This window comes from Coturnix japonica, chromosome 13, assembly GCF_054131305.1.
Source record: "Coturnix japonica strain WE chromosome 13, WE-NBRP24, whole genome shotgun sequence".
NCBI lineage: Eukaryota > Metazoa > Chordata > Aves > Galliformes > Phasianidae > Coturnix > Coturnix japonica.
Genome location: NC_140675.1, coordinates 9,172,151 through 9,196,637, shown reverse-complemented (window position 1 = coordinate 9,196,637; position 24,487 = coordinate 9,172,151). Strand labels below are relative to the sequence as shown.

General features: G+C 38.7%; 1 protein-coding gene across 5 annotated transcripts in view; it reads right to left on the bottom strand.

Moving 5' to 3' along the window:
- TRRAP (transformation/transcription domain associated protein) overlaps window positions 1-24,487 on the bottom strand; it is a 73,087-nt gene that overhangs the window by 13,010 nt on the left and 35,590 nt on the right. For 3 of the 5 annotated variants that reach the window (XM_015876799.3, XM_015876800.3, XM_085514616.1), the window contains 20 exons: window positions 24,142-24,267; window positions 22,756-22,902; window positions 21,551-21,753; window positions 20,664-20,785; window positions 19,654-19,867; window positions 19,211-19,390; window positions 18,723-18,869; window positions 17,992-18,111; window positions 17,424-17,711; window positions 16,794-16,931; window positions 16,325-16,437; window positions 15,736-15,871; window positions 12,493-12,684; window positions 8,664-8,892; window positions 8,186-8,451; window positions 7,391-7,491; window positions 4,533-4,734; window positions 3,352-3,516; window positions 1,722-1,812; window positions 503-702 (listed from right to left, as the gene is read on the bottom strand). In XM_015876799.3, coding sequence (XP_015732285.1) covers window positions 503-702; window positions 1,722-1,812; window positions 3,352-3,516; window positions 4,533-4,734; window positions 7,391-7,491; window positions 8,186-8,451; window positions 8,664-8,892; window positions 12,493-12,684; window positions 15,736-15,871; window positions 16,325-16,437; window positions 16,794-16,931; window positions 17,424-17,711; window positions 17,992-18,111; window positions 18,723-18,869; window positions 19,211-19,390; window positions 19,654-19,867; window positions 20,664-20,785; window positions 21,551-21,753; window positions 22,756-22,902; window positions 24,142-24,267 — 3,380 coding nt within the window. The remainder of the gene's footprint in view (window positions 1-502; window positions 703-1,721; window positions 1,813-3,351; window positions 3,517-4,532; window positions 4,735-7,390; window positions 7,492-8,185; window positions 8,452-8,663; window positions 8,893-12,492; window positions 12,685-15,735; window positions 15,872-16,324; window positions 16,438-16,793; window positions 16,932-17,423; window positions 17,712-17,991; window positions 18,112-18,722; window positions 18,870-19,210; window positions 19,391-19,653; window positions 19,868-20,663; window positions 20,786-21,550; window positions 21,754-22,755; window positions 22,903-24,141; window positions 24,268-24,487) is intronic. The other 2 variants (XM_015876801.3, XM_015876802.3) reach the window with 1 other exon arrangement.

The following is a 24,487-nucleotide window of genomic DNA, read 5'->3' as shown; positions in this document are numbered from 1 at the left end:
TAAAGACAAAATAACGATAATAAAGACAAAAAGTCAGGAAGATCAGGTCTTCTGATTTGGTATAAGAAAACACCGTTCAGTCACTGCCAGGTAGATAGAACTGCATGTACCACTTCAAGAGGCAAAAAGAAATGGAATAGCAAGTCTATCTGCTCTCTAAATCAAATTTGGACAATAGTTACCACCTGTCACAGACCATCAGATCAAGAAGAAAACCGGTACATGTGAAATTTAAGATAAGAGCATCATTTTTCAGTTAGTATAAGCAACAGCTTAAATCCTAATGCTAGAGGCATTCCTCCGTCTTTGGGAAACTTATATATTGCTTCCATAAATAAGCTTTAAAAACTCCAATCAGAGAAGTCAGTTCTAGGAACACATCAGTTTTCTAATAAAAAAAGAAGCTATGTTTTACTGCTCAGAAGTAATCTTAGAGAAATATTTTGCAGCTAAGTTTTCCCTAGAGGACACATAGATATGAAACTGTATAAAAGCCAAATACCTCTTCATGCCAATTCTCTCTGAACCAGACCATCTGATCTACAATGCCTTCCAGAGAAGACAAAAGCGTTGGGTGTAATTCTCGCTGCATATGCATAATCCGACTGCATCTCCACATCGGTGCTGTGGCTCTGATTGGCCCAGGATCTGAGGCAGAGTGGGACTGATTTCCAACTGAACTTGGCTGTTGTTGCCCAGAATCTGGAAAGAGGAAAAGCGAAATTGATACAAAACAATCAAGAAAGATTTTATTCTTTATCACCTTGAAATGCATCCGCATGAAAGAAATGGCTTTGGATTTCGAATTTCCTGCTGAGTTTCAGAAGACTTGTCAGTTAAGAAAGTAAACTGCTCGCAGTGCTGTTCAGCACTACAGACTTCTCAAAGCTGGAGCAATGCAAACACTCTTCAAAATCACACAGTCCTGGGTTTCACTCTGCTAAATCAAGCTCTTAAACTAACGGACAACATTTCACACAGGAGCAAATAAAGTAAACACTGTTCATTTTGGCACCTTCCCTTTTTTGGTGAGATCTCTTGCTCAGCTGCAGGAATAAGATGCCAACAACTCATATTGCTGTACAGTGTTACCCATTAGTGAAACTTATCTCCTGTGTTTCAACTCCACTGCACAGAGTTTCAGTTTATCACATGATGTCCAGTTACTTCAAATAGCATCATCTCCCAGTGATAGAAGCCTCACGTAACTCACTGGAGCAGTAGTTTGTGGCAGAAATGAGAGGAAGATATGTTACCATCTACCGCTAAACACATAAATAGTGATATCAAGAATCTGGCTCAAAAATTAATCTTGCTGGACATGAATGTAGTAAAGTATTATGACACGTAAACATATCATCTTCCTCCTCCAAAGGAAGAACAAAGAAAAATGAAGCATTTTTACTGCTCTTCCATATTTGAATTCCAAGACTTTTCTGCCTAAAATCCAGTAAGGAGTGTGTAATTTTGAATAATTACAGTTAATTAATAATGAAGGTTAAACTCTTCTTGGTTATTCAAGACAGATCAATACTTGAAGCTCCTGTAGACTTGATGCCACAAAAATGAATTTAAATAAGGTTCATTGGAAATTTTTTCCTTGGCCTTGAGAAGTTGCTATGCAGCTTCTTCTAAGCAGCCATCTTCCCAGGAAAATCAGGGAGAGCTAAAGACAACGACAAGTTAAAGAACTTGAAGAATTTTATCTGTGTCAGACTCACCACTTTTGTAGCGCTCCCGCTGTTCTATCTTCAAGGTCAAGTAGAGGGTCCTGATAGGGAAGTAGACGGCTTGGGGATAGACTCGTCCCACCTATTTGGAGATGTACATACACATGTTTCTCATTTAAGGAATACTGACTACACATCAGATCAACACATACAGATTCTCTGTGTACATGAGTCCAAGTCAGTAATAATCAGTTCCTTGTTTTAAATAACATCTTATGGAAAACTAGGAAATTGAAGATCATTTCAGCAACAGAAATCCAAAGAGGATGAAATGGTGACTCTCTCCGCATGCTGTTCAGACATTACCTAATTAGTGCTTCCAGATAGTACTGTTCAATAAATCTGAAAATAGCATAGTGCCAGTGTACCTGGACCAGCTCACCGATCTTACTCATGAACATAATGGAAAAAAACAGACATAATGACACCAGTTAGTCTTTAAATTAGGCCACAATTCCCAGTAAGCCCCACAGTAAGATACGAAAGCCCATTAGAGAGTAACTTTACTCCAGCACTTAATGTAAGGGGATACCAATTTCACCAAAAAAATATTTTAGTTTCCATAATAAAACAATAATTAAAAAAAAGCCAAAGGAGATATTAACGTCCAGCGCCTCCTCTGAAATCCATAACTCTTTTCTATTAAAGGAAAGAATTAATGTGTCTAAGAAGTACCCACAATGGAGCCCATCTTAAGACATGATCAGAGACTCCTCCAGCCACAACTGCATTAAATCATGGATTTTTCTCCCCTCCAAATGGCCACGGTAAGCCTGACAAGTTTCTCAATGGCACTTCCAGGTTCCACATGTGCTAAAAAGGAGCTCCAACTGAACCATGAGCAGTTATCTTCCCTGAAAACATATCCCAGCCCTGTTCACACTAAGCAATATCAAAACAGTATTTAATAATAATCTCCCTTAATGTAATGGCATGCTGCAAACCAAGTTTATGCTGAGATGCAGGCAATGTTCTGTTCAAATTCTGTTTTAGATCAGAGGGCACTAAAATCTTCAGATTCCAAGGTAAGATTAATCAAAGCTCCTTTGCCTATTCAGAGGTATAAATTGAGGAAATCAGATTCCTCACCCAACTCCTGAAACTCTACCCTTACTTTTCCAGTCACCTGACGTACTACATTTTGAGTGCAAACTCATAGCACCTCTGTAAAGATTGCTGATAGTGACAGCACTAACTTTTAAACCAAGTCTAAGAAAAATAAGGAGCTAAAAAATTCCATCTTTTGCTCACTATTTACTCAGTAGAGATAGCAATTTTGTATCTGTGCTCTTAACATGACAAACATTTAACGATACGCTCCTAAATGTGTACTATTCTGTTCACAAAAATGTAATAAAGAGAATTCCAGAGGGAAATCTAAAACGTGTTAAGCAAATATGGCATACAATTACACTAGGTTTAGTCTCATTAAGCATCGCTCACTTTGAACTTCAAGTTATTCTGCTTCTAGGGAGAAATTAGCATTTATTAAATTAACAACAGTTGCAAGAAATAACACTTTTTAAGCTTCCTTAATTTGCTTTTAAAAATTCTTATAGATCACATCTTGAAAATAAAGATTACAGACAATAAAGAATTAGTGTTCATCTTCTGTAGCTACCTGACTGATGAGGTTCAGAAGGAGTTTGCCCTCAGAGCCAACCAAGCACGTCAGCAGCTGCGGAATCCAGGCCAACCACTGGATGGGTGGGACACCAATACAGTACTTGTCTACTGCGTCTGCCAGCGTGTTCTTATCATCATCAAAACTCAGCAGCCACAGAACCTGAAAGAGAGTTTCAAGCAGACATCTCAGGGCTTGAGCAAATTCAACACATCAATTGGATTATGCAGAAAAAAGCCCAAACATCCAGATAATCACTGATATGACACTGAAGTCCATTTATCTGTCAAAGCCTACTTGGACACAGGAATTTATATTTATCATACCTGGCCAGTGTAGGATTTTCCCACAGAAATAAGATTAAAAGGATGTAAAAATAAACACATGCATATTTCATGGATGCAGTGAGGGGGCTGGGGTGGAAATTATAGGCAGTATGAAACACGCCTCAAGTGTCCTAAGCACTCACAAGTAACTGAAGCTGTATTTGTGGACTCAAAAATACGACATTTAGCAGGAGAGCACAAATGTAATAACTGCATTTGTCTGATGAACTAAAAAAAGTAACACAAAAAGTTCTGAAAACGAAGCATTAATTTTTTCAGAAGGTCACTCAGGAGAACAAAGATTAAACTAATGACAGCTGACAATGTACCAGTCGTAATCCACAGTTCCTATCCCTGACGGAGTCAGAAGGGCAATGCCTTCAAAACCAATCCCAGTTAAGTAGCTGGAAGAGGTATTTGAATAGAGCTGAAATGCAAAAGTGGGGAAAAAAAGGTGCTGTTAATTCCAAGGCTTTGACGTGGCAAAGTATCTGACTAAACTACATTGCAGAAAGACACAGAAAGTCTTACATTAAGTTAAAAATCATTAACAGTTATGCAAGCAAGGATGTTACTTGTCCCCTTCCCTCCTGCTCCCCACAGAGAAAGAGGTTCCACACCCTAAAAAAATATATTTTATATACACACACATACATATATGCCCTAATAAAATATAATAATATTATATTATAAAATATATAATAATAAAAAAAATCCATGATGACTTCCATGCAATGACTGTGCAGCAACCGTGCATACAGCTTCAGCCTCAAGTAAAGCTTTAATTAGTACCTGGTATTTCTCCAATTACACCAATGTGGGCATATGAACATCTAAACATCAGGACCTTACCTTTGCTAAATACTTTCGTGATTTGCTCTCATTCTGATGACGACATGCATGTAGATAGCATGTAATAGCAGACACACCCAGGTGAAGCTGACGTTCTTTCACAAAGATATTCTCCAGGTAATCACCCCACATTGCCCATGCCTTCACTAGGACATCGTGCATTTGTACAGCTGCAGAAAATGCTTTGTTTGCTTCTTCAGACCTGTATTGTGACAAGAATGGATGTGAGTTCCATACTAGAAAAAAATCACTAAATCATGTAACAGATTTCTGATAGGGTACCCAATTATGTCCTTAACATCAAATGGAATTTTTCCACTACGTTCTCCAGTAAGGGCTTATGATTGCTTTCTCTTAGCTTTCCTTTATTTCAGCAGCTATGAAAGCAAATGGTTCATAATGGAAACAATTATGCAAATGTTTCAGATCCCCATATACTCCCTGAAAAACTACAAGTTCCAGTACACTGCAACTGCAACACAAGCAACAGAATAAAGACTCTGGGGAAGAAACGAACAACAATTGCACAAAAACACCAGAAGTAAGAAGGAGTGAAAAAAAGTAAAATGGAGAAGATACGGCATATCTGTCGGTGGACACCATCTTGCTTAACTGTCCTCCCACCCAATCTCCAAGTGATGTTACCCGGAACAAAGTCAGCTCCTCACTGCCAAAGCTAAAATGTTAGGAAGCTGGGGAAAAAAACACAACAGTGCCAAAACAAAAGAAATCTCGTCATACAATCCTTGGATTCTCAAAAACAACAAAACAAGGTTTGGTAATTGGAAAGTTCTCTCTGTGTTTCCTCGCTTTTCCATTTCAAGATTTGGCAAATTTCACCCCAATATACACACAGCCCTCCAACTTAGGGAGTGATTCACGTATAGGGCTAAAGAATGAGAAAACTCTCATGTACAACTGAAACAAAGAAACTGTTAAAGCATTTCAGGATTCCTATTTAATAGGTATCTCTCTTATAGGATAAGCATAGTAAGAAGCAGTCCAAAAAGTAAAGTAATGCTTGCCTGTATTTTGAACATCAATATAAGCTCGTAGGATTACAGTGAATTAAAATGATTAGCTATTGATGATAAAAAGGAAGGAACTTTGTCAGTCAAATACACACTCATTGCTATGTTGCACAAATATGTCACTTTCTTTCAGAAGCTTTCTGCACCTTTTGAACTCTTCTGAACTTCTGAAGCCTCGTAGCAAAGCAGCAGCCTGATAAATGACTTCATATGACTGCTTCCCCTTCCTAAAAACAGGACTTTCTCAGCAGATCTTCTTTTCTACCTCTTTACTATCCATCATCCCTGACACCTGAAATGACTTTTTAAAAACGCTCTCTCCCACCTTGCTCAGCAAATGGGCAGCACAGGGAGATGCAACACCAGAGGTGACCTCCAGCTTGCAGTGTGCTTGGCACACAGGTCAGCAGCAGTCACACATTCTCAGCATCAAGACCGCCCTTTCTTCTCAAGAGTAACCCTCCCAACGTCCCAACTCCAGCTGCAGTGCTTGAAAATGCACATTTAGGTTGTTTCTCAAGATTAAGATTCATGTTTCAAACAGAATCCCTTATCCGTTCTGTCCTGAAGAAAGATGCAGGTACATTTTTTGCTGTCTTTTAGTTCAACTGCATGAATTATGTTTATTCATTTATTTTAAAGTGGGGTGGAGGACAGGCAGACTTTCTTCCCTTTAAACCTCAACTGAAACTTAGAATATTTACGGCCATAAAAAAAGCCCACTGCACTTTCCATCACAGTAATTTCATTCTGCATATTTAAATTTCTCTCTTTTACCCACAGAACATGTTCATTTCTTCCTGACTTTAACTGCTACATGGGTTGTGGTGTACAACTTAGAAGCTGATGGACTTCATTTTGAAAGTGTCTGCAATGCAGTGGTAAAAGAATGAATCCATCTGGATGTAACATTTAGCAATATGCCATTAAATACCACATACACGAAAAAATGCTCAAGTCTGAAGGGCTGCTTCTAAGTATCACCCAATAAAATTTGACTGCTAAAATATTTGTCTATTGAATTAGAGAGAGAGACCCTCCTCAATATAGTAAGATGCCTGTCAGCATTAAAGCAAAAGGCCTGGAAAGCTGGTGTGAAAGTAAAGCTTACACCTTGGTGTTACATTTCCATAAAGCAAGCTGTCTCCAAAACATAAAACATCAATCTTTTCAGTTCAATCTTAAATGAGTTTATGTTACATTTTCATTTTGAACCATACAGCAGATTTTGCTATGGACTCTGAACTATGTCATCACACATTTTCGTTTCCCTTAACAGACACACACAGTGAACAACAAAACAGGACAGAAAGGGGAATAAAGATGGAGGTTAGCTTTGTTTAGGTAACTACAAATCCTGTAGACTGAGCAGGGCTCTATCCTTGGTTTTAGATGTGATACTTACATTGAAATTGTAATTAAAGGAACTTCCTTTTGTCAACTTTGCTAATGTATTGGTTTGCTAGATTGAGGTATCAGTTAGACATCAGTCTGTCTAACCAAATAGTCATAGAAGCAGGAAAAAAGATATTTTACACTGCAAAGCTTTGGACAAAAATATTCTCCCTGCCTCTTCTTTCTGCATATCCCTAAAACAACCAAACAAAAAAATAACTGATGCAATGTTTGCTTCAAGTAGCTCTTGATATTAACAGTCATTCCATCCTCAAACTGAAAAGGAACCACCATGTAAAATTCTACTTCCATACACAGTTGTGCCAAATTTTAGGCTGGTATAAACATAGGGAAGAACTTTCTCAATCAAATATTGTGTTGAAATACTTCTCTCAGATGTGTGCTAACGCCTCCTCCAGCCAGCATACTTACTTGTTAATCTGTGCCAAGAACATTCCCTTCAATGCATAGAACTCAGCAGTCATCTCCTTGGTGAAGTACTTCAGATTGGTCGATTCAATAACTTCAAGACCCTGTTAAGAAAGTATTAGTGAAAAAAAGCCTTCCAAAATGGATGTTTCTATTAAAAAAAAAGAAATACCATAAAAACCAGCCAAAATGTCCCCTTGAAATAGCATGAATTTCTAACATTTTGGCTATTTCCCACTTATTTTTCATTTAAAATAGTCTAGACTGACAATAATTTCAAATTTCTGCTGGTCCACACAAAACTGATCGATACAACAGACCACACTCATCAGGTGATCAGTTATCTTTTCTACCTTTAAGTTTGTCTACCTTATAATTAAGCATCAGGGTTTTCTGCCTCCAATCACGCTTTTTTCTCTTCTTTTTAACTCATTTTCACTTCAGTATGCCAGCAACCATCACTCACGAGCAAGCCACTCAAAACCCCCAACATGTCTTACAATTACACTGTCCTTCTGCTAATAATATATTTTCAAAGTCCCTTCCATTTATCTGCTTTGTAAGATTTCAAAATATCTATGTCCACTTTAAATTTATTAGCTTAACTTTTAAAACATTCATAGGTCAAAGAGGATGATGACTGCTTTTGTCCATTAAAACATGACTTAACACTATGTATGGTATAACGTGACAAGGAAATGGATCCTGTATGCAGGCCATTTATTTAAATCCATATATCTAATGGCCATCGTAACCTTCCAAGTTCTAATCACAACATCAGAGAAAAAGCTACCGTACCTGCATGCATTCATTTTTGCCCATAACTCCCGCCAGCTGAAGGTAACATTTAACTTGCTGACGTATCTTCTGGAAGCAGTCCACAATGGGCACAGTTGGAATTGTATGAATACGACTCAGGATATCCAAAGCTACGTTGACCAGCCCTTGTTTTCGAGCTATCTTTCCATACTGGATAATTGCTGATGCAGAAGCATGAACTCCCAGCATCGCGTTATTGGAACTAGGATCATGCTGAGAACTATTCTCATATGCAGTTACAATGGCTAAAGACAAAACATGAAATGTTGTCAGTATAAATGAAACCATACACACAGCAAAATCTCATACAACAGTATATATGAAAATACGACTCAATGGAACGCTTGAATGGAAACTAAATAAAAACAATCTTGTCCGAGCCAACAAAACTACTGCATATTTAAATAAAAAGAATACAAAGAACTTATTTCAAACAATGTGTTGTCTGGAAAATTACATGATGAAGGCATGCTGGACCAGGCAGTTTTACCCTGGTAATGATGCTGTCTCCACATGAAAATGCTGCTCCAGTGGGATAAATCATCTGACACAATAGGTAACCTGTTCCTCCACGTCTTTACAACTGTCTTCATATCATGTAAGCTGTTGTTCCTCCCTAGATTAGTCGGCTGCAGTCCTGCGTTTATTTGGGCTGCTTCTTGAAGTTCAATTATCTGCTGTGCTGCCTAGAAAACAGTAAACAGTATAAATCATCCTAAAAGGTTGTACAATAAACTGGCCAAGATCCAGCTGATCAGTTCACCTTTAAAACATCAAGTAAAGGAGCAGCTATGCTGCTTGGGGACCCGTCTATTAATTGCAAAATAACCAATAGCCAGTACTTAACAAAACAGAAAAAGAAAAGACAACCAAGAACCACGTGCTTCAGCTATTAACAGGAACATACCCAACTGCTGATCATCAGAATTTCTATCACCAGGTAGCTAGTCCTAAGAAACAAACAACCCAGTTGTTTTATAAAGTACACAAAGGTGCCATGAAGTTCCTTCCTGAATGCTTGCAAAAAGGTCACCACCTAAATTCGGGCTCCATGCACCCCTGATAGGCTCATCTATTACTGTAAGAGATTCCCCCAAGAACCTCAGCTTGGAGAACTTTCTTAGGTTAAAAATGTTTTTTATACTGACATCACCATCCTCAGATTAATGAAACGAACAAACGAGAGATGGCAGCAGTCTCAGTCCTGCTAAAGGCAGCAGACATTCTGCTCAACTTCAACAACCCCAAGAAAAGGCCCACAAACTTTAATGGAATTTAATTACCCGTAGTACAATAAAACCAATGTAGTATTCTCTAAGCTTCCTCTTGGCAGATAGCAGTTGTATTCATTGTTAATCAACCAAATAAGATAACTACTTTAAAGAAAAAGCCATCTAAATTTACCCAGTGAAATCTCTTAGAAACAAAATAAATTAAACGAAGTAATATTTTCCTACAGTCATCTCAGTATCAGCTCTCACAACAGCTTAACCTTCATCCTATACCCATTCATCACATGAATTTAATTTTCTCACAGGTATTTAATCACATACTATCTGATATTAAAAAGAAAAAAAAAAGTAATTACTGCAGTGCAAATTCATGGCTGCATTTGTACCTCTGTCACTCATTGACTAATTTATCATTTCTTCATGAGGGACGTCCACACATTAGGTGATTCTAAATGCTTGTTTTAATTGATATCTGGAAGCATTTAAATTATTTAGCAATCCTAATTCTTTCACGCTACAAATACTACACATCCAGAGGAGAAAAACTGGAAATACCAGAGAAAACTTATCAGGAAGGAATTCATTTAGTCAAGTGCTCTGAGCACCAACTCATGAAGAAATGCATCCCCTGACACCAAACCTCAGATCATACCCCACTCAGATATTCCCCCTTGGAGACAAGAGGCTCCTCCCCAGCAATGAGCACTGATCTGTGTGAACTGTTCGTGTATCAGAGGACTGCAGCCCTTCCAAGGATGGCAGACTGCTGGCACAGCACACACTGTGTGTGAAGGTGAACCTGAATCCCACTTCCAGCCTCCGGGTGCTGCTGCACAACACAGGACGTTCACTTTCAAGAAGCTTCTGGAAGCACTTAGAGGCCAAATCCCACTTCTTAAAGATGAGTTTGGACACCTGCTTCCATTCAGTTACACTTGGCAATAACATCTACGCTCAAAAGTTTGCCTCTTACAGCTCTGAATTACTCACATAATTAAATCCAAGGAAAGCTAAAGGGTAAGTGTTGACATTTCACACATTTTAAAGGGAAGCAGAAGTCCGTTTTTTGTTACGGAGAAATGTGTGAAAGCTGTGAAGGACACAAGCCGTACGTTTCTCATGTCTTATTTCATCTCATACAATAAATAAACTGCACAATCTGTATGATTAAAGTTGTGCCAGCTGCTTCACAAAAACACTCCTGCAGGCCTGAAGTTCTTCCAAGCTGTTCCTGCCAGGATGAGAACCAAGTCTATTCCCTTCTAAGTGGATCCTCAGTGACCCCTGTGTCAAGGAGCAGGACTAAACACACAGAATTTGAACAGCTTTTATTTAAACTGCATTGCCAATGCTGCCTAAAGAAGTAAGATTGAAAGCAAAAATAAACATCTAACTGGTACACAGCACCTGAGAACCAATTTACACTTAAATGCTGGAAAAAGTACATTATTTGTCTTATAACAATTACTAATTAGTTCTAAAATATGGTAAATTTATACAAGCAGTAAGGACCTGTGCAGCATGGATGAAAGAAAAGACATCTTCAGTAGCCAACCAGCTCTGCTTTCCCACAGAAATGGATGACAGAGTTAAGAAAAAAGGAAATATGTAGAAAATGGCAAGCACAAAAAAGCTAGCTTTGCCCATCTTCTTTGTACACACTGAGTAACTCAGCTGGAAAGTTATTCACCTTTTCTAAGTCGAGGATTCTAATATGCACGTAAGGCTTTCTTTAAAAATCAGTGCTGGAGAAGATCCAGTGCAACACAGTGGAGTCATTTTATAGGCCGGCATGAAGTTCAAGTTACAAACTTCTCCTGTTTTAAATAATCCTGAAAGAAGCTATTAAAGACGGGCTGATTCTCTGCTCTGTGTGCTTTTTGTGCTGCTGTTGAGTTTCATTACTGCTTCTTTTCACAATTCTTGTAACTCAAAATTAACAGACTGCCTCTCATTTATTCTGAGAACAGCTCACAGCTTCATTGTCAGAATGCTGTCCTGACTTCATGATTAAGTTCCTCTCAAAACTTCATGCTTGCTTTGCCCATTTTTCTTGCCCCTAAAGCATACAGATCTCCTTCAGATCCCAAAGTAAGGCCACAGGGCTCCAACCTCCTCTGATGTAAGCGATCTGTTCCTTCTCAATTCAGCAAAATGCCCCTGACAAAGGTTACCGCTGTCTCAAGTCTTCCAGCTGACTTACTCTCACAAGTGCTCTGTAACGTATTGGAATTAAAATGAGCCAATTAGTTGGAAGCAGTAACCTTTTCAATCAGTACAGCTAAATTTGGAAGGTATGCACCCACATGCACAGACAAGGGGAATTACTGGAATATGGTCTCCCACTCAGACCAAAGACAGACATTCTCCTTCCTGCAGCTGGCGTCAGATGGGATGCAGGGAGCAGTGACCACAAAGCCCTCCCATCTGCGAAGCAACATTATTAAATACAAGAATTCTTTTTACAACATTACTGCAAGGATTTTAAGGCAATACCCCTCAGAGCCTGCCAAATGACCTAGCCAGGTGTTCCATAAAGCTGCAGGCCAATGCTTGAAGCTTTGAAGTACACATTAGTTCATCTGGTACAATCCACACACTCCTGAAGTTCTACACAAGTCTCTCCATGTCTAAGCAGAAGTATCACATAATACAGAGATGAGACTCCTTCCTAATGCCACTCCCTGCTGCTTTACTTTAGATCTTTAGTACTACAATATAATACTATACCTACTTCAAATGGAACACACTTTGAAAGCCACTAAATGGTCAAGGTCTCCAAGTGCTGCAGTGCATGACGCGTTAGCTCACAAAGAAGGCTGAGCTATTTGTCAGTTTTTAAATGGCTACATCGATACAAACAGAACACATTCAGGTGAACCATAAACTGTCCAAGTAATCCCCCTCAATAAGCACATTCTGCAATTTTAACAAAGATACCACTAGGAGAAACCAATCAGTATTAGACAGTACAGCATTTTATGCCCTCAGTTACTGGAAGACCTGAAACCTGCTATCAGAACATAACTGACAACACAAGCTTTCAGTTCTTACCTGGAGAAGGGGAGTGTGAACGTGGGACACCACATGGGGAAGCCTTCGCCACTCCCGGATGGCCAGGCTGCTTGCCATCTCTACCAGGCGCTCAATGAAGTTCAGCTGCTGCTCCTCAGGGTGGCAGATTGCTAAGTATCCTCTGTACATGTTCACTTTCCAAGCCATCTCCTTTGGACAACTCAACTCCACCTGGTAATGAAATGGAAGAAGGTCTGGTAAAGATCACTCATGCTTAAGCACAGACTTCTCTGATGTATTTTCTGGAGACTTCTTGAACACTTGGGTTCCTTATTTTATTTAGAAAACGGCCCAATTTGTACAAGTATCAGACTAAATTACCACAATTTGTCATAATAGTGGGCTCAGGCTCCAACAATTATTGGTGAGGGTCAGCTAGCAAAGAAATTGCCAGCTCAGCACAACAGCAGAAGGGCAGCACACAACCTGCTCAGGGCAGCCGACGTGCAGCTGAGACAGCAGAGCAAGCTGAAAGCAGTCCTGAAACAGGAGCACAAAGCTCGCTGCCAACCAGTTCACCCTGCAAGAAAATGAGCGCTTCTCAGCAGTCTACTGCCTCTGAAATGCTTCAGGGGCTCCAGAACAAGAACATTAACTTTTCACTTAGGATACCATCCCTATCTGTCAGTATATTATACCAGCATTGTACTTCCTAACTGCCTGCTAAGTTTATCAGAATAAACAGATGATTTTTTTTTTCAGTCACCTACACGTAGCCTTCCTGTAGACATCAAAACCATTTCTAAATCCAGGTGCAGAGTCAGGTGGCAGTACTAAAATGATTAAAACACAATTTTAAACCATTTTCTTAAAAATCTCGGACCAAACAGGAACAAAAAATGGCAAAGCACTTGAACTGCCTAGCAAGGAAATCCTGACTTGACAGAAGTCCCTCCACATTACCTTCCTGTTGATGTACTGCACCTTAACCATTACAACTGTTATTTCTGCTTATCCCCAATTGGCTTTTATACCTGAGACTGCAAAGAGAAACTGCCAGGTACCAACCTTACACTTACACAGTGAAAATCATCTCTTTTTTATTACTTTATCTACTGGATCATTAAACACAACGGCAATGTGAGCACATGGAAATGAGTCTTGGGTCCTATCAAAGGCCACATGGTATTTTAATAGCTCAGCTTTAATAGGCAGATTACTTAAAGCGTTTCACCAAGATTTATGAAAGCTGATACATATTTGCCATCTTTTCTGACCCAGGGATCACTGCAGAGATTCACATAATAGTACATTTCAAATAAGTTTTTCAAAGTCGAGTTCTAAAGAACAGCCAATGAACACCATTGTAATTGCAGCAGTGAGTATAGCAGCACAGAATCCACCACTCGTCACATCCTGATATCTACACAAACACGTGTCCTGACACATCTTTTAAGGGAATCTAAGTGGAGCCATAGAAGCTCCATTTATGGCTTCAGCAGCATCTCCTTCAGAGTCAATTAGCGAAGGTTCCATTACTGAAAATACCTCATTTGATATAACTGCCACTACAGCTCATCAGCAGCCACTTGTGGTTGTCGCTTCTACTCAAATTCATCTCCAACACCAGAACCTGTCAGACATGATCGATTCCATTCCAGTCCAACTCAAGGTTTAAAATACGCCGTACAATACAGTTCTTATTTTAGGCTTCAAAGGTTTTTCAAATAACACCTTTCCTATGATTAGTCAGTAGAGTTGCACACATACACAAAATAGCAATTTTTTTAAAGAGCAAAATGAGTTAATTAAAATGCAAATATCACCTGTTAGATTATTTCTGCAGCTGCACTACAACTTGCTGCTTATGGATTTGGCTCCATGTGGGCTGGCAAATGTTAAAATGCATCCTTAGAGGCAACTGCTTCATTCCAACCAGCAGTACGACAAGCGTGGGAAAATTCAATTTCAAAGGCTGCAATGGTTGGACACCCTTAATTCAGGTTTCAGAAAAAGCACTGCCTTAAATTAATTAAACAGCTTTTCCTGTTTTCACTGTTTAGCCTTTAAAGCAAAACACATTGGCTGCACTCACCTGTATAACCAGCACTGCCAAAGAATAAACATCACATTACAAAAATGTAACTGGAATATTCAGTCTCCTTTTGAAGAAAGGAAAGGAAAAGCACAATGGGGTATATCCATCATGGGAGAATAAATCACAATGAATTTCATGCAGGATTCTCACCCTTCAGGTTTCAGTTCTACATCTGATCTGTGTTTCTGCTTTAAATAACCACAGACAAACAGCTCCACTCACTATGAGAAGCAGGCCTGATATTTTACAGCAGCTTCAGGGACAATAATATGAGCTGATTCTCACAGGGCAGATCACAAAACAGTGGGGAAAAGACACCTAAGAGGGTAAGGATGAATTTATCTAAAGATGGCTTTTTTTTTTACCCCCTCCCTTTTGCATGTGCAAAACTCCCAGCTGGATCTCAGAAAAAAAGATCTATATGCGTGATTTCTGTGGTGTCTTCTCAGAAATCATGGACATTCCAAGCACGTTTTCCTGGCCACTTAAACTTCACACACACACACACACACACACACACAAAGAAGTTTATGGATACTTGGAAAGAAAAAAGAATGTGGAGATTTTCATCTTCTGAAATGTTATTTTACATTGTGTGCTTCCCACCTTCAAACCCTTCTGTAACAGGCAGAACTTCATGGAGCACTCGTTCCTTAGGCAGACAGACAGCACAGATTCACTCTCCAGGCACACAGATGCACTGAATGCACAGTCTCATGAGTAAAACCCGGGAAAGGACAAAGGGAAGGTTAAATGTTTTACAAATGCATGTTGTTCAGCAAAATGAATTACAAGCAGAACACAGTAACGAGCTCCATAATGAATCAGGAAGGTCAATAGCAGGAAAGTACAAACAATGAATTCTATCCTTTACCAAATGAGGAAGACAACTGCTCCACTTGCTGCACACCAGTTCCTTAGTTTCTAACAAAAGCTACATATAGTGCTACTTTCTTAAACTGTCTGTAACAAGAAGAGCACATCTCTTCCCCTTCAAATGAAAAACATGCCCACAAGGCCTGTGGCACATCAACCCCTGGGACACCAGAACCCTACCAGGCAAGGCAGCCTGATCTACTTGGATCTACTCTAAATAGATCTCTGTTCCCCTCCAGTTCAAATCAGTGTGTGATTCAGTAAGCTCAGCATTAAACTAAACATGAATACAGAAAGCCCTCACTCACCTGCACCAGAGCCTCCTTCATAGCAGTCCAGTTTGAGACCCTCCATGCACATTCCAGTACCAGGTAAGGATTTATATGGCCTTTTGATTGCCCATATTCCGTCAAAGGTTCCCACTGGTTCAGTTCTTTGGAGCAGCTAAGAAAATCAAAACCACTGTAAGTTTGTTTACCAATAATAATAATAATAATCAATAAAAGTGCCTTGTATTAGATTACCAACATATTTGTTTCTCTGTGAACTGCTCTGCAAGCGCTGCAGATATTTTATCCAGGTAGGAGGATTTATTACTAGTTATGTGAGCAGAAAAAAGCTGCATTTTCTGTCTGCTATAACAGTTTTAAATAGGAAAAACAAATTTTAGTTCCAGTCTGATTCCACCAATATCAAATTACATTTTTACCAATCTTCACACATAAAAGTTATGAGGGTCTCTTAAGGGACTACAAAAGTAGGTTTGTTTTTTTTTCTCAAGTTTCCTCTGTATTTTAAAAGGTCTGAGTGAAGTGTATTCTACCAACTAAAGCTTTAAACCAGCAGGGTACACCTCCATTGCAGGGCAGCAGCGCTTCATCAGCTTTCAAGTCTTACCGAATCCAGTGATCCTCCCAGAGCTGATACTCAGGAAAGATGGAAGGGGAAGCGTTGTTCCGTTCATGTTCTTTTTTAGCCTTTTCCATTGCTTTTTCATAAGATTCTTGTGCCTAAATAAAATTCATAGTGTTTTATTTTTCCATTTGCTGTAACACATCAGCTCAATATTTACTTCAAGAAAAAAAAAAGCACTCTAAGTTGAAAGGAAAACAGTCACCAGCTTGTTTCTGAAATGGTCATTATTTGGTAGCTTTACAAATGTGATAAGAGCTGATGGACTCAAAAATCCCACCTCATCTAAGTATTACATGGCCTTCAACTATTACTTTAACCAGAAGAGAAACTCTACTTATTATTTTAGGTAACTGAAGTTTTCTACATTCCTACTCTGTTTATTTTCTCTCTGACCATAATATTCATCACAGCAGTAGAACTATCCAGATTGGCTCCAATATCAAGAGCATACCTGTTCAAAGAAGCCATGCTGTTCATAGGCAATAGCCGTTGCTGTCTCTGGGAATTTACAGCGTTTCTGCCATAGTCCAGCCCACATATCCTCCTCTTGTAACAAAGAGTAGAGCTCAGCAAGGGAATCCAGTATTTCCTAGAATGTTAAGCACATGTTTCTCTGCAGTCTGTTTACAGACAATTCAGTTTTATTCAGCTAATAACTTCTTAAGGTCACATACCAACAGACATGACTTGTTAGGGAAAGCACACCCCCTTTGAGAGAGACTGAGGCAGCAGACACTTCCACATGAAATTTAAGGTAAGAAGCAGAAAGGGCCTGATCTAGTTTTACAGTGCTGCAGAGAATTACTTGCAAAAGCAGAGTGGAAAGAAAGATCAGGATAAAAACACAATAATTTCAAAGCCAGTTGAAAGAAAGGCGTGAGAAGCAGGCAAGATATAAAGTAATCAATATCACAAGCCCGTTCAAAACACCCAAGGCCAGGAATTTCTTAGCTGAACTGAAAATGAACGCTACTTCAACAAGTTTCTAAATAGAAAGATTTCTAAAGCAGGGCTGTTGCACTGCACTGTGACCACGTTTTTCTCTCCACATTTCATGAGGTATTTCAGCATAACTCCTTACCTGCTGAGGAGGAGTTATGCTTTCCTGCTCATAAAATTCCGTTGTCTGTTTAGGCTTAATTTGTAAGCTCAGTCCTTTTTCAAACGCTTGATGTTCCAGCATCAGTGTAGAACGGAACCAGAGGTTGTGAGTTTTCCCCAAGTACTTCAGGACACATGGCCTGATGGGAATGGGTGGAACACACTGTGACATGGCTTCCACAAAGCAATTCAGTGCGCTCGGCTGGCAATCACGCTGCACTTGATGGCTTCCACTGCACAAGAAAGGGCTTATTTCACCTGCCAGAGCCTGGAATGAAAAATAAGCACACAGAAAACTTAATGAAGAGTTAAATATGATAGAATTTGGATTCAGAACTTTGTTAATAGGGTGTCATTTGATGTGTCATTCCCTTAGCAAAAGGAAGGGCCCCACTTCCTTTAAAAGATGTATCAATGGAGATGTACAGCCTTAAGCAAACACACAAAATGGCAAACTTCTCAAAGCAAGTGAACAAGCCATTTACTACACATTTTCCTGGAGCACCAGTCATTTACAACAGAATTTATTACAAGACAAAGATTCTCACATGTTGTTGCCTGTCAGATAAGATCTTCCAAAGTCGTGAAAAAAGCTGGATCCAAGTCTTCTCTGCTAATGGTGTAGAAATATGACATAACTGAACAAAGGCACTCAGCAGTGCTCCAGTCTAGAAAAGAAATAAAATTAATAGCACTGAAAAACGGTTCAGTTATATAGTGTTGGAGTAGTCACATAAATGCCTTTTCCAACCAACATATCAAAATGTTTCTTTCAGCAATGAAAGCTACTGTAAAATTAATTTAATGCTATTTTCATGTTGATCAAGACTCTGCTTCATCACTGCAACTATTTTAAAAAGAAAAGAAAAAGGAAAAGAAAGTTGACAACTGTTTGGTAATATAAACGATAGTTACTTCTTCTTGTTACCACTGTGAAAATTACTTCAAAATAGCTTTCAGCTAAAATTACCTTCTCATAAATTATTTAAACACAAGATGCTGATACACTTTTGACTTTGTGCTCTGTGTTTGCCATCACAAGCTTCTTAACTTTTAAAATATAGCAGGAAGAAATTTCATGTTTGTAAGACGGGGATGCAGCAGCATTAAGCAAAGGCTTATGCATCTTTTAAGCTACACAATAAAGGAATTACATCAGATTCTATGAGTTTTCCATATTAACAAAAAGCTTAAGAACAACACTCAGAAGATAAGAAGGTCAGCCAGGAGATTTCAGTATCAAAATGATTCATCAGGAAAGCAACTACAGAGTACCAACCTTCACTTCACGAAGCGAGTCAAGAAATTTATCGTGCCGGTTGGTCAGCATGTGCAGCTGATTTCCAATGTCCTTCTCAGAAAGCTCCTTAGTTTTGGGTGTACTAGTCTGATCTCCTGGAGCCAATTCAATGTCAATTTCCACATCCTACACAGAAGTAAACAACTCAGATCACGAAGGTATTTTACAACTACTTTTACTTTTTTCCTCCTATACAAAGTGCTCTTCCAATCAACCTATTCTGGGTCTCCAGATTGTTGTTTGGGCTCAGTTGTAAAACTGTTGGAGTGCTGCATTAAGAAAGGGCTAAATTAATGACAAAAGTTCTGAGGAACAGGTATATGGTTAAAACAACACACCACAGACAAGGTAGACAGAACAAGCATGTCATCTTTGAGGCACAGTCACCAAACTTTTGGAACGTGAAACAAGGAAGAGATTTCTTCATTAAAAAGTTATATTTTTCTACAACGTTTTCTGTAAATTACCTCCTCTTTGGATTCACTGTTCTCCCTTTCCCGAGGCTCTTGTTTGACATGGGTTACCATAGCAAAGGCTGCTCTGTCGTGACTGTCGGCCAGGTTGATAACATTGGTGATAGAAGGCAACATTGCACCCTGACAACTTGTCCCGATCGTAGTATTTCTCTCACACACCGCCAACAGGAGCTAAGACATTAAAAAGAGAGAAGACTTTTAAACAGACATTTTACTGCAGTATATGTAAGCACGAAACTGCAGAGACATTCTCTTATCAGTAAGAGTTGTAATATGTCCAAGGTATACCTGTCATACTTGTTCAATAAATACAATAATACAATTTCATCTTTATTTGATTTCATGTACATCAATTTGAAGTTCAATACCATGGTATCAAGACCGACATACTTCTGGAATTCTAGTTGTATTTCTGAGAAGAGAAATTTCCCTACCTCAATGCACTGTTTTATCCAGAAGTGATTTCCCATTGCTTCCCAGTTTTGAGAACACGTCACATAAAGCAGACGCTCATAAACACGGCGCTTCATAGAATTGTCAAAGACCTCAAAAAATTTGGCTCGTATCAGTGGCTGGGCACAGCGCAGACCCGAGAGAAATGCTGGCTCCAGTTTAGCAGTAAGTTCACTACCAGAAAGATTCTCATCCCTAAAAGAAATAGAGGTGAAATTATTTTTGCAGACAACATACAAAAATCAAGGGAGGTGATGGTCTATGGAAGCCTATGTAGGGTGGCAAGCATCCAAGTGTAGTGTTCTGAGGGAAACAGCAAAGAAAACATTGCTGCCTGATAAAAACCAACCCTGAACTGTCACAAACACTTCCAGGATAGAATTCTAGCTGCCCAAATTGTGGAACAGTATCAACTTTGGCCACATTTGTACCTGTTTGAACTGCAAAGTAACACTCATTGATAAGACTTTCTGACTGCACCATAGCTTTGAACCATTAACCAACAAACAGAATGGTGGCAAACAGTTGCTGAAACAACATGAACCATTAGCACAAAATAATGCAGCTGTCAATTCTTGATATTTCTTTTATGACATTACAGAACCCAGTTGCTTAGCTTGCTAAGAACATTTCCTGAAAGTGCAATTTACATTTCCAAGAACAATTTTGTACACTACTGATATAAAAGCAGAGACAGATTTTAGCTTTCACTACAGTATTAAATGTGAAAGCAACTACAAGGACACCCAAATACTCTGGTAAAGGGTGTATTTTGGCAGATTCGAAACCAAAATCCTTTTTAAGTATTATCCGTTTCAAAACTTCCTTCAGTAAATACATCTTGTGATTCCAGAAACATGAACTGATTCTGAATCATAGAAAAAAATCATTTAATTCAAACCTAAAGAGATTGATGCTATGCTATAAAGGTCATATACAGTACAAATTATGAACCAATAAGCTGAAATAAATGATTAATTGCTATAATTACCTATAGACATAGTTAACAAGGTCTAAGAACTGGGCATTCAATTCAAGGTCTTCTGGAAAACGCTTTTCAATGTAAGTCATCATTTTCACCAGTAAAATGGACTTCTCCCGGAGAGTAGGTGTCTATGTTAAAAGAAGACATGATTAATTTTGTCAGTTCATCTTAAAACGTGAACAGAACTGGCATATTCTAAGTACATCCTAGCTACCATTTTTAATCACTCTTTCTCTACTGAAGTATTGAAAGACTACTTGCTAGAAGGTCACCGTTCTTACAAAGAAAAGACACTCACACATTTCTCCTTCTAACATAAGCTAGAGAATTTTAGAATTATAACTAAATCACAGAATCACCGAATTGAAGAGGTTGGAAGGGACCTCTGGAAATCAACAAGTCCAACCCCCTGCTAAAGCAGTTTCCCTACAGCAGGTAAATGTAGGTTCAGCTGTTTAGATGGTTACAAAAATTTAACATATATTTTTTGAAATGTAAGTCCCTTTATAAAGCACTGGATTGTCAAGTGCTCAACTCTAACTGATACAAAATACGGTCAATAGAGGAGGTTGCAAAATGCTTTAAGAAAAACGTGACTTAAACCAGCATTACAGTCACCCTCCTCCTGAAGGATTCCCTATCCAAGTCAATGTGAAACACTTCAAACATTTACATTAAAGCATGTTCTAGGCAAAACACCTAACAGCAGCCTACAACATGCTAAACACCTTTAACTCCTGTTACTTGTGGGATTCCAAATATTCAAAACCTCACAGGGGTGCATCAGTTTCTGTAACAGGTCCTTGCAATCCTCCTTGCCAATACCTGATGAATTATAACATGCACGTATTCAGTGTTTGAGTACGGTCATGATTTATTCCTTCCCAATTTACCTGATTAGCTGCCATTGGGGAATTGTTCTTCACCCACTCTTCAACAATTTTTACCACAGCGCGAAGAATTTTTGCATCAGTCGACTTTTCAATTAGAGATGTGAGAATAGCTTGTATAAAATTTTTCCTCATTTCCATGCTCATCACAGCCAGGCGAGTTTTTACAAGATCCAGGCTCAGCATTACCAGTTCACTTGTACCTGCTGTGAATGCAAAAAGCCATTACAATTACATATACATGCCTGAAATGCCTAGCAAAAACATTTCCAAGATAAGCCACTGTAATTTCAAAAGTGGCAACTAATAAAATCTGTTGCCTGGATATAAATCTCAAGAAATAGAAATAATATTTTCAGAGTTATTACTTTCCAATCCTAGGCAACCAGGGACACAGAGTTGCTTGTAAGTGAATAAATAAACAGAAGTCACCCACTTAGAACCCAAAGGGCAGACCTGTGAAGTTTCATCTCTGGAAAGCTATGCTGAAAGGTGTTATAGAACTCCAGTAGTTAAACATTGCAATTAAACTTGTGTAAGAAGTGCTCAATGATGCAGCATATCAATCTGGTACTGTTCATTTCCTGCCTTTCTCATCATACAAATTTAATAATTTTCTCATTGTTTCCCATTGTAAATTTGCAATGTTTAAATGTACTTGACTAAATATAGTCTGGAAATGTAAAGGCTGCCTTTCTTCATAATTCTTTTCTTCAGTAGCTTATTCATTCATAAATTACAGTGTTCTCTAGTAGTTCTTTCTATAGGAACATCTAAGACTTTCAATGGGTAATGACGTAATTGATTAGATGATAGACAGTACTGTACGGACTGAAAAAGATGCTATTTAAGGATAAAAACAAAGACATCAGCTTCAGCAAATTTATTTCACAAGCAGTGCTTCTGTTGCTTGTCATCCTCTCCCCACTGAATACCATCAATTCAGGAAAAACTTAACTATTTGAATATGTATGCCATAGCTCAAGTATTCACAAACCACTTGTTGCAGCTCATGTCTTAAGCTGGTATAGGAACTCAAAGTGCATTTTTATCATTCAGTACTTCAGCAATATTAATCATTAATTTTCTTGCCATTTTAAATACGTACAGAAAACTTGCAAGTCATTACAATCCCCTTTGGATTAAGAGATTTTAATGCTTTACAACGTTTCTAATCACTAACATCGTTAAACTATGTAATGGAATACCTGTGTTTGTTTCTGCTGCTCCTGCTGTAGCCTGTGGGTTTAAGTGTTCCCTGACCATCTTCTGCAGAGATCGCATGAAAACCGAAATCAATCTGTCAATATAGCTGGGGTTGTTACTGCACGCAGATTTCAGAATCATTAAAGTACCTATTGATGAAAATAACAGCAATGGAAGCAAAACTTTAATTGAGCATAATTTAAGTAAGACAGAAGCTTTCAGTGCAGTTGTGCTCTTTCTAATAAAGAATATGGGGAAATGCTCTTGCTGTACTTTGTGCTATCATGGAAAGGTATGGGACTATCCATGTTACAAATAGTAGACCGACAAAATGAACACTACAGAACAGGATGTTTTGGCATGCTTTGGGAATGTGTGAAATTTAGCACACAAAGCTTCTTAAACACAGAATTAAAAAGATTTGCACTACTTGAAGGTCAGGCTGCAGTGTTTCTTTTAAACGAGCTCTGAGCAAAGGGCAAAAAGCATCTTTGTGGGTGAGTTTGTCCTGAAGCACATCCTGACACCTGACAAATAGGCCATTCCCAAGCCAAATTACAACCATCTGCACAGACCGCAGAGTAGAACAGTGAAGGACATTTGCCATTTAAATCAGCTAGTTTTCCAGAACTGTGCAATTTCAGGTCTGTATTACCAACAAAACTAGTTCTGGGCCAGACTGAATGATTCCAATATGTCACTGTCATGTGTCACTGAGCTTTCTACCAGTCGAGTAAGTATGAGTAACAAGAAAAGAAGACCACTGCAGTCCAGCAGAGTGGGATACACTAAAAACTCAGTTTCTTGCTCAACAAAAAATAGTATTTTTAGAATTTCTCATGCAGTGAAAACTCGAGATCTAGAAACAAATAAGACTTTCTACTCTATTCAAGTCAGTTGACAAATAATATTTTAAATACAATAAAAAGGAAAGCCTAAGGTAACACATAAGCATGTTCACACATAATCCTTGAAATATTCTAATGTATCTCAATGGTGCCTTACTTGTGGGTTTTCTTTTTCCATGTAACAAGATATCAGTTATCTTTACTTTCTGTTTTGGTTAATCTCAATGCAGTGTCTTGTTCCCATGTACTCTGAGTACAGATAGCTTCCATCTAGCACAGCAGCAGGCTTCTACTTCCACTGACTCCTCCCAAGCAAACTACCACGAGAGGACAGACTGCAGTGAACCCCCCCAGTCCCTTCCTTCATAGCTGACAGACATCAAAAGCTCATCTCATGAGCTAGCTTTAACTGCTTCCCACAGCTTCCTCTTCACCACTAGCAGATTTCAATTTCCTTACGTAAAAGACAAGCTAATGACAAAGATCATACTAATTAACAGACCAACTCACGTATTTCTACTAGAGACATGAGAAACTTACCAAAGAGCTGAGAAGGGTTAGCATTAGTGGCCTTTTCATAATTAGTAAGTCCTTCATAAATAACCTTTCCAACTGCAGCATAAAGGCACTCCAGTTCTTCATACTTTGAAGCTACGCTTGAAGTACCTGCAAAGTTCAGCGTTTGCATTTACTCCTAATAACCTTAGCCACAGAACATGCAAGGTACAGTTAACAATGTGAACAGTCACCTACACCACTACAGGAGCTTTACCTTGCTGATAAACGAAACAGCACCAACAGACCCCGCACTGATACGACCTCCTGACTGTACAACCAATGTGTCTTCTGTACATGTACCACTACTTCCAAGTAATTCATTTGGATG